General features: G+C 34.4%; 1 protein-coding gene across 1 annotated transcript in view; it reads left to right on the forward strand.

Moving 5' to 3' along the window:
• MMP16 (matrix metallopeptidase 16) overlaps positions 1-21899 on the forward strand; it is a 357858-nt gene that overhangs the window by 224384 nt on the left and 111575 nt on the right. Inside the window, exons 5-6 of the mRNA XM_089898989.1 lie at positions 13265-13426; positions 15369-15580. Of these exons, the coding sequence (XP_089755115.1) occupies positions 13265-13426; positions 15369-15580 (374 nt within the window). The remainder of the gene's footprint in view (positions 1-13264; positions 13427-15368; positions 15581-21899) is intronic.

Raw genomic sequence — 21899 nt, forward strand, 5'->3', positions numbered from 1 at the left:
ACTATTATTATTAATGTTGGAGGACCCAGACTCCAAGTGGCTTCAAATGATTCACTTTTTGGTAATTGTACTCTTGCGTAATACCCTCCCTCTGTTCATATATGTGAGCTGCACAATGTGACTCACATTTAATGAATAGAATATGGAAGAAATTATGGTAAATCACTTCCAAGATTATGTTGTAAATGACTGCAGGTTCCATCTCAGACAGTCCTTCTGTCTCTCTCTTACAGTCACTGTGGAGTAAGTCAGACAACATATCACGGGGATACTTAAGCAACATATGGAAAGCCCATGCGATGAGAACACCATGTCTATCCAAGAGCTAACAGAAGCCATGGCCTACAGAACTGCCCCTAGTCATGACTTTTGACAGCCCAGACAACAGCTTTCCTTTTACAACCGTCATGAGAGATTTTGAGCCAGAACAACCCAGTTAAACCACTCTCAGTTTCCTGAGCCACAGGGTTTGTGAGATAATAAATGTCTTTTGTTTTAAACTGCTCATTTGTTATATAGCAATGAAAAACTAGAACAATATTATCATTATTGAAGTTATTTACAAAGAGTGACTGAAAAATCATATTTTAAGGATTTTTCCCAAGACTCTTCAGGTATAAAACTTATACACAAAATCTTTAATTTTCTACTTCTTTTTTTTTACTAAGGATATATTAATAATTTAGTGGAATATACAAAGTCTGCTTCTACACAGCTAAAAATAGCTTTTGGTAAATATTACTTTGTTAGGATAACTAATGAAACAGCATTAGTGATGGAATAAATAGAATCATTAATATACAGTTCAATTCTCATTTCTTAACATTGACTGCCTAAGGTGGTGTGATCACAATAAAGCAGATACTAAAACTTTAAACAATGTGAAAAGAGGAGTAAATGATTTATAGGATTTATACATAGGGTATTAGCATGAAGAAACTGAGAGAGGTAAAAATTAATATAGTTTATTGGGGGACTCTTAAAAGTTAAGCTATGTATTGATGAACAGTGGCAGATGGACTGGATAAGAAATGTTGAACCAGATTATGGGGGTTAGTTTATAATGGGTTATTTGAACTGTAGTTACTTGGACATCATTTTAGAATTTTGAGCAATGGAGTAATGTGGTGATAGTGATGTTTTATCAACACACCCCTTCACACAGCACAGGATGGTAGGTGTTCTCTAGTGGAGTATAGTTAAGTTCCTCAGAGACTTTTGTATCTCTTATGGATGGCATCTGTTACTGATTAAGCAGGCAGTGGATGATAAATTCTTACCGTGTGTATGGAAACTAACAGTTCATGAGCAAACATTAAAGGAAATTATATTCCTTTTGGTGTCAGCATTGTTTCTCTTTTTCATTTGTGTCATAAGGTTACATAAATGTCTTTTATGTTGGTTTAGGTGATGACGTTTATTCAAGGCAGGTTTTGTGTGTGTGTGTTTGTGATAATAAATCAATTGAAAGTCATATTCAGAACAGGGAAAAGACTTTGGGTTCAAACAGAACTAAGTACAAACTTGCCTGTGCCACTTAATCAGCTTTTAAGTCATTTACTCCAAATCTTCCTTTCTTCAGCTGTGATTTGAGGGTAATTATACCTACCTGAAGGGGTTGTTGTAAGGATTAACATTCTGGACCATTGTGGGTACTCTGTGGATATAAATTTTCATTCCCTTTTAGTAAATGAGGAAACTACTTTCCAGTTAATTAGGCCTTTTGAAATTAAAAGGTAATTAGTAGCGAAAGAAATCTCCAAATCAGGAGTTTGCATGCCTTGCCTTTTTTAAGTCAATATTTGTAATACATTTTTAAATCTTCCTGTCTGCTGAAGAAATTTCCAAGGCTACACTGAAGTTATTATATGAATTTATTTTCATAGGGTCTGTAAAATCATGAAACATAGGTGCCGTATTCATTGCTTTACTTACAAAACATACAGACACACACACAAATTTGTCAAGACATTTAGGTTATGGTTTCCTTCCAACTCTTGTATCCTAGAAAGAAAACATTTTTCAGAACATTTGAAATTCATAAACACATTTCCAATAGAATATTCTGCCAATTCCTAAGCTAAAACCCCAGGCTTTCAAATATTTGTTTGCTAAATAAAATTGAGACAAGCTATTCTGCTACACCTCTGCTGAAGTAATTAAAATATGAGAGCGTTTTTTACACAATATGTTGAATAAATCACAGCCAGATGAAAAACATTTCTATTATTAAAAAAGAAATGTCTTTTTTATTTTTGCTTTCATTTTCATCTTCTATTTTGGTTTCATTACTTTAAAAGCAAACTTGAAGAAATTAGATAAGGAAGACACTTAGGTAACATCACATCCTTTTGCAAGATTCAGAAACATTTTTCAAAACTTTCTATGAACAACAGGCCAAGCATGAATCTTCTGAGTTTCTTCATATGTGCCATATAAATGTATACATTTTAAGTTCACTACTTTACTAAAATATTTTTGAAGAACTAGTTCACTTAATCCTCACTATTGTTGGCTACACAAATAAGTATCAAATTTGTGATTCTGCATTTAATTTTTTCTTCACATATGAATGATAATTAATTGCTCAAATAAAATTATACATTAATCTTATCACTCTTAGAACACAAATATGAATTCAGATCACTGTTCTAAAATGATCATTGAAGGAAGTCAAACGCATTTGCCTTTCACCATTGGTATCAATAGCTGTAACTAGTTATAAATAAATAAATATATATATATGTATATAATAGGAAGCTTGCTGTAAAAATACATGATTATGTTAAGGTGTTAAGCTTATCATTGTTTCTATATTTTTCACATTTGGTTGGCTTTTACTAAAAAAAAAAATAAGGCAGTCTAGGGAGTGTAAAAAGGAGGATTGCTTTAGAGAAAAACAAAAAAGGAACGCCTTTAAAAATAATGTTAATAATTTATATTAATAATTACAATTATTAATTATAAAATAATATAAAATATTAATTATAATATATCAATATAAATTAATTATAATTATTAAGTTATATTAATAATAATTATTATCAATCACCTTTGTCTCCCCTTGCTGAGCCAAAATAGGTTCTTCTGGGAAAATGATTCTGTTAGGGAAAAAAGGAAAAACATCAGGAGTTCTGAATGAATCATTAATATATTATGGCTTCTTTACTATAGTCATGGTTGTTTGATTTATTTATTAATGTTTTATAAAAACAAATTTGTTTATAATTTGTTAATAAATCTCTATACAAACACTTGGGTATAGAGAATTGTTTTTGTTTGTTTGCTTTTCTTTTTTTCCCCCTGAAAACAGAAACTATGTATACCTAAACAATCAGGTTCATAACATCACCAAAAATGAATTATCAGGTGGCAGTGAATTAGGAAAAGCAAAATTCAGAAAACAACTAAACTTTTACCCTCCCAGCTTTTAAATTCTCTAATTCTTTAATATGTTCCCATCTTCAGAAAACATACAGTTGTACTTGAATATGTGTCAGTCGTTTCTGCCCATGTAAACAATATCCAGTGCAAAGAAACACATTGTATGGGTTTACTCTGAGGGCCATATACACCCACTCAAGTGACTCAGTACACGACTAAATCTATTCAGGTCTTTCTGTAATAACCTTTCACTTGCTTTCCTGTTAATTCCTCCTTGCTACATCCCTCACATTGCAGTTTATATGCTCTTTCTGTGAGGGACTGTATTATAGACCTCAAGAGCTGGTAATTTTAAGCTTACTGCTCTATAATTTTCATTTTCATTTAGGAGGTAAAAATAAACCAGCTAAATACCTGAGTTTATCCAGGTGCCCAAATAAGTCCCACCTCCGTCCTAACTCCTTAGGCTTCTTCCTTCCCCATCCTAAAATTACTTTCTCAACATTTTCCTAAGGATTCTGTACATACTTATGATTGGCTTAATAAGTGTAAGGGGAAGTTCTCCAAAGTAAAATAAAAACAAAAATTTCTGGTGTCCAAACATGTAGGCTAAAAAAGCAGGAATTTTATGAACAAAACGTATTAATTATTTTGCAAATTATTCTTCTCATATGAAAGTATGAATTGGATTCCAGCATTATGAACGTTTTGGTAGATAGGCTGATAGGAGCAGAGGCATGCTGCATGCACAAACTGACCTTGAGCTTGCAGCTGTGTATGCTATTTACAGAGGGCTTGCTTGTTCTAATTCTGCCTCTTTGCATCATAGTAAGCCCAATGCTTTTACTCAAAAAGACCCAACCTATCTCCTTGTTGTGACCCAGCCCTGTTTTTTAGAAGTAACATATCAATGCTGTTACAGTAAACCTTTCAAGCACTTCTGCTGTAGGATAAGCTTATGTCAGTGAAGAAACGGATATAGTCAAACACATGTAGGAATCACAATCTAGATATGCTGGTACAAGCAAGTGAATGAAACTTTTTACAACTTTGTTTTACCATTTCTTGCTAATTATTCATTATCCAGTTGAGCTCAAAAATTGCAGCATAGAGTCAATTTTAGATGCTATGTGAAAATAATGTGAAATATTTATAAAAGGATCTTAAATTGATAACTTTTAAGATCATAACCATTTAGTATACTAAATGGTATACTTAGCAGTAATGATAGTAAAATATGAAGCAATTTTTAATGTGGATTTTGGTGTTTAAGGGATTATGATCAACTTTAACTTAATGATGGGAAATAGCATAACTCAAGAAATTATTTCAATCATTCTATCACTCAATTATTTTCCTTTCTAGTTTTCTGTTCCCTTCATCACTGCCTTAGTTTAGGTCCTCATCAGCTAATAATTCTGGCTATTAAATCAGTCTTCTAACTGCTGCCTTTGCCTTCAGTCACTTCCCACTGCAATCATACCTGCACACTGATGCCAAATTACCCTACAGCAATATCATCTTTATATTAATTTTTCATGGTATTTGTTGTCTCCTACATAATGATCTAACTCTTAAACCTAGCATTCAGAACTCTTCAAAACTTGATCTTAGCATACTTTCCAACATTGTCACTCATAGATTTTTGATTCAAGACCATGTTTAACCAGTTAGTGCACTAGCTTTGGTAAAGTCAAAACTGATATTTAAATTCCAGTTCTGATACTTAACAGATTTCTGACCCTGGGTAATCCAGTGTACTGAAGTTTCAATTTCTTGTCATGTAAAATGAGGAACTTTTAACACAAAACTTTGTAAAGTCTACTAATAATAGGAATAGGAGTAATAATAATAGCAGCAGCAGCAATAGTAGTAGTAATAGCAGTAGTCAGAATAGGAATAATAATAGTAGTAGTAACATAGTAGCTGTTAACTACCAGTCTTTAAGCAGTAACCTATGTTTAGGTACTTCACAAAATATTTTATATACACTACATTATTGAATCCACCAACAGCCCTATAAGTAGGTTATTTTAGACCTACTTTGCAAATAAAGAAACTGAATCACAGAGAGATTTATAACTGACTAATCTTTTACAGACAATAGCTGAGTAAGGGTTTTAAATCTGATCTGTCTTAAAGGACTTAAGTGGAGTAAAACTAACTTCAAAATCACATGCAATATTGTGCTAATGCCTTCATTTTTCTTGGGAGAAATTCCGTAGTTTCTCAGATTCTCTGAGGAGCTTGTGAGCCCCCAAAAGCTCGGAATCATTGAGCTAAACTCTCAGTTCCTTAATTAAGAACAATGGACGTGGGAGATTCATCTTTTGAGACTCTGGTACTTCATATTGTCTGACGCACAATAGAAAAATCAATTACATGATAGGATAAATTGTTTATCAATGAGTCTATAAATAGTTCCTTGCACATAGTGGATGATTAGTAATTATTCAAAAATATATGTCACATAGTTGCTGCTGATCTGGAAAATTGTAGCACTTAATGCCAGGATTGTTATACTAGGCATACTTAGAATTATGACTGAATAAATAGTACTTACAGTTCACATACAGTAAAAGGGCATATAATTAAAATCAGTTGCTGAAAAGTGGATTTGCATGTATTATACAATTACTTTTGTTTAGGTAGTCACTAAAATTGACCTCTTTTGCACTGGCTACAGAGAGAGGAATGTAAACCTCCAGAATCATCTTGACTATTAAATTGAGCTGTCCAGGGGGAAAGTATAGCACATATAAACCACACATGAATAAATGACATGGGACATACATGAGAACGTTCTTAGACTCCTAACTAGGCTCAACAAGAGAAGGAAAAACACTCTTGTTAATATCATGTTGCAGTTACCCACATCCAGTCTTGATTTATTTTTTTAGAAGGACTATTTTGAATGTCGTGAAGACATGCCTAATTTACTAAAAAACAACAGACTTCATATCCAAACTATAGCCTAAATAAATAAAACATTTATCTTGGCCTTGATTATCCCACTATTTTCCTAGGGTTCCAATTTACCTGGCTAAAATAAACCAAAGTTATTTTAATTATATTGATTTACTCTAAAGTCCTTACTAAATTTAAAGCTATAAATGTTTGGTGGTAGCATATCTTTGAAAATACATTTACTGATTTTTGGAGGACCTATTAGATGGCTATTTGTTTTCCTTATATTTTAATGGCCTGGTGTTTAATTATGCCTTATTATTGTAGACTAGTGGCATGCTCAAAACCTAACTGCATCCAAACAGGCAAACTCTGTAACAATCCCAGAAACCCTCCTCAGTTGCTGAAGAAATGTTTTGAAATATAATTTGAAAATGGAAGTCCTTGTGCTGAACCTTTATCCTAATTGTAGCAGTACTATTTCCTTTTCTTTTGAAAATATTTTCTTTGTTGCAAGGCTTTAAGACTTGAAAATTAGAAGCAATGAAAATGATTAAAACTTTTTGAGCAGCCAGAATTGTACTGAGGAAGTATGTTTTAAAATATTAAGTTCAGCATTTATTTAGTGGAGAAAAAAAATAGAAACTATTACAGATTTTTAGAAACAGCTCTTATGCAGCAACTGTGCAGCAGCTGTGAGCTTCAAACAGGTGGCTTGATAGGGTGGCCCTTGTCTCCTGGATGCAGACTCTGAAGCCTTGAGCAGATATTTAGGGCTGAGGACAAAGTAGAGAAATCCTCTTCCTCAGCACACATTTTTTTGATTGTGGGCCTAGACTGTAACTGGGCTTAAATCAGTTCCACCAGTTACTAGGTAACTTTGGCCAAATCACACAACCTATGAAAGTCTTCATTTCCTGATCTGTAAAATGGTGATAAAAACAAAATTTAACTAATGTGGTAAGACATAGTACATGTGAATTTTTTTTTTTTTTTTTTTTTTTTTTTGCGGTACGCGGGCCTCTCACTGTTGTGGTCTCTCCCGTTGCGGAGCACAGGCTCTGGACGCGCAGGCTCAGCGGCCGTGGCTCACGGGCCCAGCCGCTCCGTGGCATGTGGGATCTTCCCGGACCGTGGCACGAACTCGTGTCCCCTGAATCGGCAGGAGGACTCTCAACCACTGCGTCACCAGGGAAGCCCAGTACATGTGAATATTAACTGATATTCTTCGTGTTGCTTTTATAACATTTTATAAGAACTTTTTGTTTCCTTTAATTCTAGTCTTGGGACATCATTAACAGTACTATATACAGAAAAATCATTTAAAAGTTTGAGCATATGTGAAAGAAAATTAGATTTGTCATTAAACAAAACTCAATAAAATTTATCTAACACATTTAAATGTTATTCAAAATTGTAACTTTATTGCATTATATTAGCTCGTATATGGTAAGCAACTAATAAATTATTGAAATAATAAGCTTTTTTCATAGTTAAGCTATGACTCAATTGAGAGGAAGCATCTAGAGAAGGAGCCAAGGAATCATTCTGAAGCTTGAGGCCCTTGGGGATCAGGTGAAGTGTTGAGGATAGGAAGAGTGGGCAGGAAGAAGGCAAGAGAAGGGCACTAGACCCTTGAGGAACTGGAGGCTTGATGAAAGAGTAGAAGTGGAAATAAGAGACTTAAGAAAATCTTACCCAAGATCAGCTTTTATCCCCTTCTATCTTGCAGAACACAGCAGCGATCTAACTCTTGTGTGGAGCTGGGCAGCCCGGATGTGGTTTAGAGCCCAACTCTCCTTTGTATGGAGAGCCTGACTGAGCAAGTGAAAGGGAGTGAGAAAGTATGGGTCATGAAGTTTCAATGAAAAATTCAGTGACATAATTCTGGTTCATAATAAATGCTCAAGACATAGTATTTTATTCTTGTTCTTTTTTCACATGTCTACAAGACTTTTCTGGCTCTCCAGCAGGGACCACAGGTTTTACTGTTCACCAAGAAAGAGACCCTTTCTTCAATAAAGTGCAAAGAGAATAGAAATAAAGGTGCAACCAAGGTACAAGGTTTTACACATTTGAAAGAACATATGAGACAGGAAAATAGCTGATATTTTTATCTTTGGAAGTTTTTAGTCACAGACTTTCCCTCAGACTTAGAATTTTTGCCAAACCTTTCAGTTTATGTAGAGATAATTGGACTGGACAATATTTAATACAATTTTTTATCTCAGGATTATTGTACAAATACTCAGATGCTTCAGAGTAGCTTCTTTTTCTACTCAGTTCTTTTCTTTTTTCAGCTTTTCTTTCCTGTTTCCTAATCCTAACCAAATGGTGAGAAATTAGAGTGCTAAAACGTCCCATATTACTTATCTGTTGCTGCATAAAAAATTCACCCCGCAACTTAAAACAACAAACATTTACTATCACATAGTTCTGAGGGTCAAGAATCCAGGAGCGCTTAGCTGGGTGGTTTTGACTCAAGGTACATCATGAATGTGCAGTGAAATTATTGGCTGGAGCTGCAATTATTTGAAAGGGCTGGAGAATCTACTTCTAAGCTCACTCATACAGCTGTTGGCAGGAGGCCCCAGTTTTCCACATGTGCCTCTCCCCTCTATATAGGGCTATTTTTACAACATGGGAGCTGGATTCTCCAGAGTGAGTAATGAGAGAGAGAGAGAAATAACCAACAAGGAAGTCATGATGTATATTATGACCTAACTTTGGAAATCAGGTACCTTCACTTCTGTAGTATTCTGCTCTAGCAAGCAGATACAATGAAATACCAGGAGGTGGGAATTATTTGAGCCATCTTGGAGGCTGATCCCATATATTTCTTTAACTTCTCAACTAGCAAAACCAATGTGTGGATAGTGTGAGAGGACAGAGGTTTAAGAGGCCTATCCTATTTAGGCCCATCCTATTTAGAAGGCACTGAGGTAACTACCACTAATCATAGATTTTATGATGATTTCTGAATTTTACTTCTAGACATGGATTTAAGTATTTTAAATTTACGTATTTAAGTATTTGAAATTATGAATTTTCTCAAATTTGTTCTCAATCATTTAACCTACAAGTAAAAATTAAGAGTTTCTATGCATCAGAAGCTGTCAGGGCAATTATGATATGTGTTACAATCAAGTTATGTACAAAAAGCCAAGGATACACAGAGACAGAGGAACTAAATTTACCTGGGGAGTCGGAGAAGGATTCACAGAAGAGGTGTTTCTGAGTTTTGTTTTAAAATGTTAATAAGATTTTGTAAGACTGACAAAGAGGTAAACAAGAAGATAAACATTAGATAAACAAATGCAGAGTTTCAGCAAGTTTCAGAAGATAACATACAGAATGATATTATATTTATAAAGCTATAATTTATTTAAACACACATATTTGATTAAATATAAGTAAGGAACTGAGAAATTCAAACGCAGGTTAGTGATTGCCTCTGGAGGGACTGGGACAGCCACAAGTAAGGGAGAAACCGGAGATAGATTCAATGGTACTAGTGTTTGAATACGTTTATAGGATTATAGATGTCAGAATCATGTATAACAATTTTTACATATGAAATATTGTATAGTCATTTTTGATATTCAGTGTATTTTGTCAGCAGAGGGGACAGCATATGAAAATGCATGGAGGGGTGAACGAGCTTAGAATAAAATATAGAGACATAATTATGACAAGGAAATTATAAATAATGCATTATATTTCATAATACACAGTTCAGTATCCTGAAATTATATTGGAGTATACAAAGGAAAGAAGATTAGAGATTCAATTGAACGCAACAAACTCAAAACTCAGAATCTTGCAAAAGAAGCAAGTACTATTTCTGTATTAAGAACCAGGAAGCTGATTTCTCCTTTATTGCCTGCATGATGATAAGATCAAGGCATATTACAATTGAGAATCTTGAATCATGTGAATTAATGATAAGTTACAGGAGCAGTTATTATTTTCACCATTAGGAAAGAGGTCTGGTGGATTTTAATTGTCTAAAACTCATCATGTGCCAACAACTTTTGTTCCAAGTGGCGTTCAAATCACAGGGTGGTACTTCATTTAACAACTTACCCTTTTAAACTATTGTGAAGCTGCAAGTATGGTTTAATTATATTATTGCCAATCATCTGAAGAATGGTAATTACTTAGAGCTTTTGGCCAGTATTTCTGATTAAAAGTGCTATGGCAAACTCAGTAGGTCATAGGTTCATGTCCTGAGCCTATTAATTTTCTTTTAAAGCTTTACTTTATTCCTTAGACGAGGAATCACTCCACCCTTGGAAAAGATGCTTAGAAAAACTTGACTGATCTGAAGTGAACATGAAATGTAATGACTTTTGCTGTTATCATTTTGATTAACTTTTTATTATTTTCATTTCTCTTACTAGCCAAAAAAAAAAAAAAAAGTGACTAAAGCACTATTTTCCTGTGAGAGATTTGAGATGCTTGTTAATTCAACAAGGTCCAAAATGTTGATGGATAATTAACGGCGATATTTATCTGACCAAGAGTGAGAGAATGAGTTCCTACATGTTTATCTACGAACAAAGTTCAGGATACATTTTTCCTAGGGAAGGGGACGTGATACACAGGAGGAAGTTATGAAGATTGGATTCTTTTCCTTTTGAAGAATAAAGACAAGGCATAATCCCTGTAAAGCCACATTGGGACTTTCTGACAAAGAAGTTGTATCTGTTTTGATAAAAGAAGGCCAGGAGAGTCTAGAGGTATTTTCCAAACCAGCGCTATGGTCTTGCTGAGCTTAGCTGTCACCAGAGCTTCCTGGGAAGCTTGAATGCAAACCCTTGAGTTTTCTGCTCTTGGTTCCACTGCCTTGTTTTTCGTTGGTCCTTTGGCTGCTTGATGGATCGTTGTTTTGTCATTAGGTCTGTTTTTTGTTTTGTTTTGTTTTGTTTTTGCGGTACGCGGGCCTCTCACTGTCGTGGCCTCTCCCGTTGCGGAGCACAGGCTCCGGACGTGCAGGCTCAGTGGCCATGGCTCACAGGCCCAGCCGCTCCGTGGCACGTGGGATCTTCCCGGACCGGGGCACGAACCTGTGTCCCCTGCATGGGCAGGCGAACTCTCAACCACCGCACCACCAGGGAAGCCCTAGGTCGGTTTTTGATAAAAATAATTATTTCACTTTCAGCCCACTGATGGCATATTCCAGCCAAACTTTACATGTATTTTCTGGGTGTGGGTATGCCCAGAAGCTGAGCATATATGTGTCCTACCACTTTGCACCTTATTTGCAGTTGCAGTGTCTCATCTATATCAAATTTGTATCTTAACAAAGATGTCCGTGATGTGAAATCACAGAGGTGTTCATTCCAGAGTTGGTGTTAGATGTCTGACATATAAAAATGCCTGTGACTCATCTTCTCCCTACCTTCCTCTCACCTGTGCGTATCCTATGAGAGACAACCTGAAGTCTTTTCCCTATTTTACATACTCACAAACAGTCTCACAGTTCCTACATCTCTTATTAAATGACTCCCTCCTTCCTTCTGTTTTTTATCTCTGCCTGTGACTAGCACATGCTTACTTGATGATCCCTGATAGCATGTTTCATTGTTTGTTTTTTTTAACTCAAAGTGTCATCTTAAAAAAAATTCTGTTCTCCAGTATCTCTGAACTCCTGTGCCTTTTTATTCTCCACTGTCTGACATTGTGAAATTCCACTCTCTGTCCTTACTTCCTCAAATCATTATAATTCCTTCTCTAAAAACAAACTTGTTCTGCATCTCCCAACAATGCAGAATGTGGAACTATCTTGCAGGCAGTAAAAAAATAACAAAAATTTAAGCAAAGACAGTTACCGGAAGTTGTCCTTTCTCCCACTATACATTTTTCCCTATATGCACCCTATAATTTCACTCCCTGTTTTGTCCTTAAGTCATGTTCTTTAATTCCTTTAAATGCATTCTTAAGGTAATAATAATCTCTTATATTTGATATTTTGTGATAATGATTTCTAATTTTAGGCTCTTTCTTCTCTTTGTATCTGTCACCACAGAAGAATAACAGCCCCAACTCATTGATGCTCATGTGGTTCGACTAAATTTTTGGAATTTACAAAGATACATGGAGGACTGGCTCTTTTCCTCAGGAGCTGAGTTATGATGATCCAGGAGTGGACAACATGTAGAGGCCATTAGCAGGGGCTTGACTGAACAAAGTCAGACAAAGAATCTCTGAGAGTTTGCACTAAATAGATTTACTGTGCACGTTTACTACTAGTGGAAGAGATTTTTTTTAATTTTCAGTGAGAAACAGAACCTCTAAGATAAATACGTTTTGTTCAGATTATGTATGAATTGATTAGAATTTGTATTTACAGAGCTAAGACTAGATTCCTAGTTTTCATGACTGCTAGCCTATGACTTTTATTTTACATTATTATAGGCTACTAAGAAAGAGAAGCCTTTGTCTAGGAGTTATAATAACCTAAGTTCTTGTCACAGCTCTGTAAATACAAAGATTTGCTATTCTTGACAAGATTTGTCACTTCTATGCCATAATTTACTCATCTGTGTAAAAGGAGGGATTGTAACTACCCTATATTTTTTGCTGAATTCTTAGAATTATGTTCACTATGAAGGTTACATAAGTGAGATATAGTATATTACATGCTTTCTAATTGGAAGAATATTTCAACAGCAGTAGTACCAATTTCTGATGCTAATGTTCTTTCTTCAACTTTTATCCTTTATTCTTCTCTTTCAGTTTCTAAATTTCTGTGACTTCACTATCATCACCTCCCCACCACCAACCCCCCTTTTTAAAATCACATATTGGATTTTGCCCATAGATAATCCAATGATAAAATCACATTGATAGTTGAAATAAAAAGTTCCCCTTATTTTTCTTGGGTAAAATTTTGATAACACCAATTGTCCTTGTCAATTCTGTACTTGGATATTAGTTATAATAGTGTCTTTTCTTCTCATTTGCACAGGAAATGACTTATTTCTTGTAGCGGTTCATGAACTGGGACATGCTCTGGGACTGGAGCATTCCAATGACCCCACTGCCATCATGGCTCCATTTTACCAGTACATGGAAACTGACAACTTCAAACTACCTAATGATGATTTGCAGGGCATCCAGAAAATATATGGTAGGTTACCACTGATTCTATTTGGTTAACCCTATAGCGAAGTGCAGAATTTCTGCTCTGTTTTCTTTGTTGAGATAGATGCTCTAAGTATATTAGAGAGATAAATACTGAAAAAAAAATCTGGTCTATTGATAAAAGTCTTCTATCAATCAAGTTTGGTTGGCAACAATCCCAGATATCTTAATATGCAGATAATGGGAAAGTCTAGGCACTGATAAACTTACTGAGTTTAATTGAAACCTGAAATTATAGTAAAGGTCAGTTAAGCTTTAGTATTTAAAATTCTGGTAAAAATGTAATAAATGAATATAACCAGTAAAAACAATGAGCCATAGAAGACTTTCATATAAGATACTGAGACTTTGGTGAAAGCTGACAGATTGATTCTCAGTTTATGATATTTGATGTTTGACAGATGCTAGACAAATCACTTTGGAAAATGCTGAAAATACTCTTGAGTGATGGATGTAACAAAATGAACTCAAAAACATGTAATTATTGACTAAGAGGTAAAAGGCAACAAATGGCTAAGTTTACTAACACATAATTCACAATAAATTTCTAGTAGAGTAAAATAATTTTAATTTATGGGGTTCAGTCAATGAATGCAAGGTAAGACAAAAGGGAGAAACACTATTACACATATTTACTATAATCCTAACTCCCTCAATAGGACCACTGACCTTTATAAAGACATTTATTTCACACAAAATTGTTAAGAACTTGACATGTACTATTAACATATAGAGAATATGCTTTACTAAATTAATGAAGTGAAGCTTTCATTTTACAATACAAAAACAAATGTGTGCTGTCTGTAATATTCAGTACTCAGAAGATGTCATTTGCATTTTTAAATATCATAGTTTAAGTTCACTAATCTGTTTTGCATTCATGAATTTTTTCAAGTTCAATGTCTCAGTGGTGACCATTCTCTCAAGGTTAACATTAGTTTTGGAAAAAAAGGTCAACTTTTGTGCTGCTCTTTATTTGGGGGATACTGAGAAAAGAGAAATGTCCAGGACTCAAAACTAAATAGCTCATATGTTGAATGAGCTAGCCAATGCCTATGTGTGTGTCATCAGAAATTCTGCCAAAGTAGTTAACTGAAAGGAGGCTCTTTCTCATGACCTCATGAATTAGTAGTCTAGACTGAAGGTCTGCAAAAGAGTATTCTTTCCATATCTAAATAATAAGTGTGAACAGCTCTGTATTTCTTTTTAAAAACATAAATCCCTTGAGAAATGATGCTTTACATCTGTACCAAATTACATCTATAAACTTTGGCTTGATTTAGAAACCTCTTTTTAGAAATACTTCTTTACATTAATATTTTATTAGTGGTGTTTTAATCAATAGGTGTTTTAGATTCAGTATTCAAATGAAACACTCTTCTAGCAATCTGTGAAAACATTTCATTAGAAGAAAATAATGAAAGTCAGGAAAAGTTGATAAAATACAGTTAGATACATAGGGATAGAATAAACTTTGATTTGTTAATGAGCTATTAACAATATTAGAAATATTTGCCTAGAATCGTCTACCAAAATCTAGGATTAACTTTGGTGGAGCTTACATGCATGGTTCCAGTATTCATTTTAATTTATTTATAATTAATACACCACCTACTTCCAAAAACTGATTTGAAAACAGACTTTCCAATAAGGGCTGTGGTGAAGCTATTTTAAAAATCATTAAAAATTAACAAAGAAGGCCTAGTTACTTGGATCCAGAATTCAGCACAATAAAGACAGTTTCCGATAGACTTGGCAATGGTTTGTTGGGTAAGATGGTTTGTTTTTTCAGGAAGTATACAATCTTAAAGACCTCTTAGCTTGCTTAGTCTGAACCCTCCACTGATAAGTGATTGTCCTATGTAGCATATTTTCCAGCACTATTCCAGTTTTAAGTGAGCCAAGTGCTGTCCTCATATTTTCAAAAGGTCCACCTGACAAGATTCCTCCACCAACAAGACCTCTACCGACAGTGCCCCCACACCGCTCTAATCCTCCAGCTGACCCAAGGAAGAATGACCGGCCCAAACCTCCCCGGCCTCCCACTGGCAGACCTTCCTATCCTGGAGCCAAACCCAACATCTGTGATGGGAACTTTAACACTCTAGCTATTCTTCGCCGTGAGATGTTTGTTTTCAAGGTAGGAAGCTGTGATTTTTTTTTTTAATGGTAGATCAAGTGTCTACAGTGTCGCTTTAGAAAACAAGTTCTCATTCATTCTAACACCACCTTCCCAGACCTCTCACAGTTAGAAGTTTCAAAAAAAATATCTTAAAATAAAATGCACAAATGGGCTTAAATGTCTAGCAGAAAATTGTTGTAACATTCTATTTTGGGAATGCATTTATGTCAGCAAAAGCTAAAATGCCTAGAAATGTGAGGCTAAAAAGTGCTGCATGCTATGAACAGATAAAAAAGCATAATTTAAATCATGAATAGGAACTAATAGGGATGATTTGCTTGGGAGCTTAGCCACTTCCAGGCATACTGCAGCTACTCTATCTTTGGTTTGCACATCTTTATGAGATCCTTATAATTTCACTAGACAGTTAAAGCATTTTTTTTTAAGAGGAGTATTGATCATTTTGTTCAGAGTCTACTGGTAGCCATTTACGTTAAATCTCCTCTATGAGACCATCACTTTGATTTTACATATACATTTTGTTGTTTTATTTAGGCACGCATTTATAGCTATCTAATTTACATTGTTTTTTAAAAGGTTACAAGCTAAAACTAATTTTACATTTTGCTAAATGTGCTTTTCAGTGACGTTGAGTTCTCCAACAATAACACTAAAAAACAGTGTATCAAAATAAATTATATATACTAAAAAGTGAATGTAATGTAATACTGAAAAATATTTTCCCCTCAATGTTTATAAACCAATCTTAAAGATTAATGAAAACTATAAGATTTATGTTGGCATTAGGGCACTAAAATAGCTACATTTTACCAATACCATCCATTTAAAAATAAAATAATGTGCTCTCTTTTTCATTAGACATGGATCAATAAATATTGAAATATTGCCCTACTTATCCTATTATCTACCAGAGGCCATACTTTGAAAGTATAGATATTATATAAATTTTAATAGGCAAAGTACTTTATTTCCTATATTGGAAATTAAGATTTGGATTTAATATAATATGCACAAGAGCATCATACTTTCCTGGAAAAAAATCAATGGTTTTCTTCAAACACATGAATAGATTTTTGAATTTTATAAATGCCCTGCAATGCTTAGTTAGATATCTCCCCTTTAATTTAAGTAGATTAATAAGTTTAGATTCAAGGAGTAAAGAAAAAAAGCTTACTATATATATGTGTATAACTCTATATATACATATATAGAGATATACACATATATTCATACTCATTGTGGCTAAGCCCACAGCAACTAGTTGAAATGAACACAAAATGCATTAATTTGTTTATTCTACAAGACACCAAATGACAATTGAAAGATTTTTTTTTTCACTGTTTTGGCTGAATTTCCACATCCAAGCTTTATACCTTGATATGCTGATATCACCAAAGTGGTGTCAACTTTATCTGAGAATAAGATATGAAATTGACTCTGGGTACATTCATTTCATTCTTCTTGTCTGTCTAATTAGATTGCCGATCTCAGAAGAGACCAGTATCTTCATGTCTAATGATCATTTTTACCAACTTTTTGCTCTGCACATTGTGGGAGATTAGTGAGTGCTCTGATTGACAAAATGAGATCCTGTGATGGCTGGTTCTTGGAATCAGGAATGAGTAACAAGCACACAGACCAATTCTCAAATAAAATACAGTGGCCACTATTTTCAATGTCAAAGCAAGTGTATAAAGAAACATGAGTAAGGCCTGCTTGTCTAAACTCTCATGGCACCTTGGATTCCTTAATCAAAACTCTCTGCAGGACAGAGTTCCTAAACTCTGTCTGCATTTAATTTCTTTGTTTCACTAGCCCCTCCTCTCTTTCTGAGAATAGGTTCTGTAGAAGATATCTTCTGTATAATTTTTGTACTCATCTCCTCTTTCATATAATGAGTGTGTATGCCCAGGGTAGTTTACCAGGTCCCCAGGGTGTATGAATAGAAAGTAACACCCCAGTCTTTATGGAGCTCATACTCCAGGAGTGAAGACAAACATAAACCTAAGTACTTTTAAGATACAGGAGGAAACGACATGAAGAGAAAGAACTGAAGTCCAGTTGAGTAGGTCAAAACAACTTGACTGAGAAAAGGCTTATGCTGAATTTTGAGAGAGACACTTCTTAGGCACATTAAAAAGATTGGTATTTGACGTAGTAAAATGTTGATGTACTGCGGGAGAGAAGATAGACATATTAACTCTAGTGCAAAGTGATAAATGTTATAAATCAGAAATATACAAGATTTGATCAAAGGGAAAAGAGGATGATTGAGTGACACCTGCTCCTGGTTAATAGCTACGTGGATTGGGTAACTAATATGTAGCTGAATGTAAGCTAGGCACTTTACATTGATAATTTCTAAACCTTATAATAACACTGCAAGATGAATAGTATTCTCTGTTTTAAAATGTGAAAACTGAAAATCAGAAAAGTTAAGTAGTCAGTAGTTGAATACAGGTCTACTTGATTCCAAAAATCTATGTCTTCCACCTTAAGTTTTACTAACTGAAAGAGGTAGAGAAAGCTTCAAAAGAAAGGTGGACTTTAAGATATATTTTAAAATAGTAAATATTCAAGAAATATTTATTAAACTCATGTTGTGAGGCTCTGTTTTAGGCACTGGCAGTGTAGCAGTTAAAACACACACACACACACACACACACACACACACAAACTACAGGCTAGACCTTAGTTTCTTGGAGCTTACATTCTAAGTTTTCAGAGTGGACGTGTGGTTGAAGGTGCTTCACACAGAGGTTCTGCACCTGCCATGGAAGGCTGTGGTAGAGCATCCACATTGATTGAGCCCCCCAAATCTTGCTTTTCTCTGTTAATGACTGCTGGCTTTTTAACTTCTCTCTCTATACCTACATGGTCTAGACTACCTTCACCTCTAAATTAACGTCATTTTCCCCATACCTGATCTTCTGCCTGAAGTTACTCTCTGTCAGTCTGTCTTGTGCACACCTACGTTTAAATGTTCCTTCAATATGATCACCATTAGTTTTCATAGTTTGTTCCTTTATGGCTATCCCTTCAAGTACATTTTAAGATCACCCACTCTTTGATCACACTTTTAATAATATAACAATTTTCTACTTTTCTTCATTACTAATTCTTTATGCAAATTGGAAACCTCTTTATCTCCTCAACCCTTAACCACCACACTTATTTCATATTAGTTTTACTACATCACAGAGGCAGAGGCCTCTCTGCCAGCCTCTGCTTATCCATAACTTCCATTCTCAACATCTTCCACATGTCCCAACCTCTCTAACTATTCTTCAACCCCAAATCTCTTTCTAGTGATTTTTATATTTATTCTCTACATCCAATTAGCATGCTTTTTATTTCTATATTCTCTATTTCTCATTTTAATGTGCTTCTTCACTAGATTATAAACTTCAGGGTAGGGGTTGGTTCGTATGGACTTTGTGGTGCTCGAGCAAATGAATAGGGATCTCAGTATAATATGCATTTAATGAAACTATAGCTATATCATGTTTATACAACAGTAATCAACCAATAGGACATTATTGAAAGTATTTCATTCTGGTAGTTCATTATTCCTTGCCCAAGATCTCCATGAGTATTATTTACTTCAATTCTATATGTATGACTTTTAAGTAAAAAAATATAGATATAAATAAAAGGTAATATCATCAGGTAATTTTGTTTTCTAATTGGAAGGAGACTTTTTTTTTAATAGGAGTTTCAGCATAAATCTTTGGGTAGCAATCATCTTCTTAGGGGATTTGATATACATTGAGCTTCCCAGGCACTCATTTATTTATAGTGACTTCACCTGGATATACTTTCTATATGGGAATATAAATAAATTATATATATACAATATATTTTATATATAAATGTATATTTTTATATAATATATGATTATAAACACCATTTTCATATATTATTTATTTATGCATGAGAAAGTTAAGCTTTCCATGCAGCTTCATAATCTTTGGGGAAAGTAAAAACCTAAAGAGAGAAAATGAAAATCAAAAAAAATTGCCAAGGAACAGAGAAACAAAATAGCAATAACAGAAGAAGCTCTGCCCTTACTTTATAGAAGGTGATTTTTAAGAGTGTTCCCTGAAGAGTGTAAGCTGCTGTTGTGACTGGGTTCACAACAATAACAAAATCTGATTGTTCAAATGAATACTCTCAAAGTTCCTTTGGACAAGATAAAAACATTGAATATTTAGTTATTGTGGTATGAAAGAGAATGGAAAGCAGAATTAGTCAACCTTGTAGAGGATATGTTTCAGTACACTGTATATTGTTACGTATGGAAGAATGCAGTGTTAAATATATACATTCTTCTTAAAGCTGAGGACAGTAAGAAAAACTATAAACAGCACCTAAAGTTCTTAGAGCTCAGAAAAAAATAAAAAAGAAAAGAAAAAGGATGATTCCATTGGGCTACTGACTAGTTCTTTACGTCAAAGGGAAAAAGCAAAAGCCAGTGCTTTAAACTAGAACTAGAAAGGATAGTGTTAAGAGGCAAAGGTGAAAGCTGTATGGAAGAGCATTCAAGGAAGTACAGTAAAGGGTCTTCACAATTAATATAGAAAACCAAGCTCACAGCTCTGAGTAAAGAAAGCATTTCATCATTTATCCAAACAAAAGGAAAAGAAAAGGAAGGAAAAAAACCAGAAATCATTTGGTTCCTTTTACTTTGTCAAATTTTTGTCTGTTCATTTGTCACAAAATGATTTGTTCTTAAATATGACCAGCTTCATTTACAACCACCTACTGAAGAATCATAGTTATCATTATTTCCATAGAAACAGATATATTAACACTAGTTAACTGAAATTACATTTAACCAAGTCTAGTAAGTACAAAGTATGATCCAATTTCATTTGCAATATAGTTTTGTTTCATAAAAGAAAAGATGTTATATGAGAGAGTGAGAAGAAAGATACTTGTTCAAAGAGAAAAATTATATTTCCATAATGTTGATTTGTGACTAAACTCCTTTCAATTGATCAGAATTGAACTTTGTGACTCTTCTATTCAGTAGCTTATAATCTCTTGGTATTTAATGTCAATTCGTTTCTTATTCTATGCTACACATCTCCCATGGAGCAATATTTGCTCCTTTCATTCATTTTTATTTTATTTTAAAATGTTTCTTCCTTTGTTGAATATTCCTCTGTTTCAACTTTATTGTCCTTGAAATCTGGAACTGTGCCTTTCTCACATCACTTGTATAACTATATCACATTACTCACACAGAATATTTCTTCAATTTTTCAAGTGTATATTTTGCCTTTTCTGTATGTATGCCATTGAACTTTTGGAATTAAAAGTTGAAAATATGATTTTTCCTTTAAAATGCTTAAATTTTGTCAGGGAAAGGACAACGTGTAATTATCAATCAGAAATGGTTCCTTTAAATTGAAGCCCACAAAACAGAGAACAATAATGGCCCTTTACACTTAAGAGAATATTGGCTTAAGCCTGGGAATAATAAGATAATAGAAATAACTGTGGTGTCCAGGTGGTAATTTACCAATAAGCAGTGTGATCCAGAATAAGAAGAAAACCCAAATGTCAAAATCACTGAATATCCTTGGTCAGCTTTGAAATATCCAATATACAGACCTATAGGCTCAGAGAAGTGAGGAGAGGAAGCACTTGAGAGTTGCATACTAAGGTTCCTACTTGACCTCTCCACTCAGATGCCAAATTCAACATACTTAAACTTGAGCTACTGATCTTCCTTCATGAACCTACTCCCCTGCTTCTCTTTTTCCATTCAAAATAAGGGCAACTCCATCGTCCCATTTATTTAGTAAATAAAACCTAAGGATAAAGCCAAATCCTGTTGGCACCCACTTTTCTCCCCTTCCACTGCTACAGTCCTAGCCAAAGGTACCATCACATCTCACCTTCATATTGGAATATCCTCCACATTCGTTCCCTTGTTTCCTCCCTTGCCCCATCCTTCCAGCCTATTGTCAGTTCTGCATGCAGAATGATCCTGTAAAATCATGCATCAGATCATATAACCGCACTGTCTAAAACACTTCAATGTCTGCCAATGTTCCTATCAAACAATCCCACTTCTTGGTATGTATCCAAACGGGGTGGGGAACACTATCTCAAAGAGGTATCTGCACTCCCATGTTCGTTACAGAATTATTCACAGTAGCCAAGGTATGGAAACAGGGTAAGTTTCAACAAGATGAGTAGATAAAGAAAGTGTGATGTATATATATACATATATATACAATGGTATATTATTCACCTTAAAAGAAGAAGGAAATTCTGCCATTTGTGAGGCTATGGATGAATTTAG

This window comes from Delphinapterus leucas, chromosome 17 (assembly GCF_059928025.1).
Source record: "Delphinapterus leucas isolate spDelLeu-1000000601 "Yukka" chromosome 17, BTC_Dleu_Yukka2, whole genome shotgun sequence".
Lineage (NCBI taxonomy): Eukaryota > Metazoa > Chordata > Mammalia > Artiodactyla > Monodontidae > Delphinapterus > Delphinapterus leucas.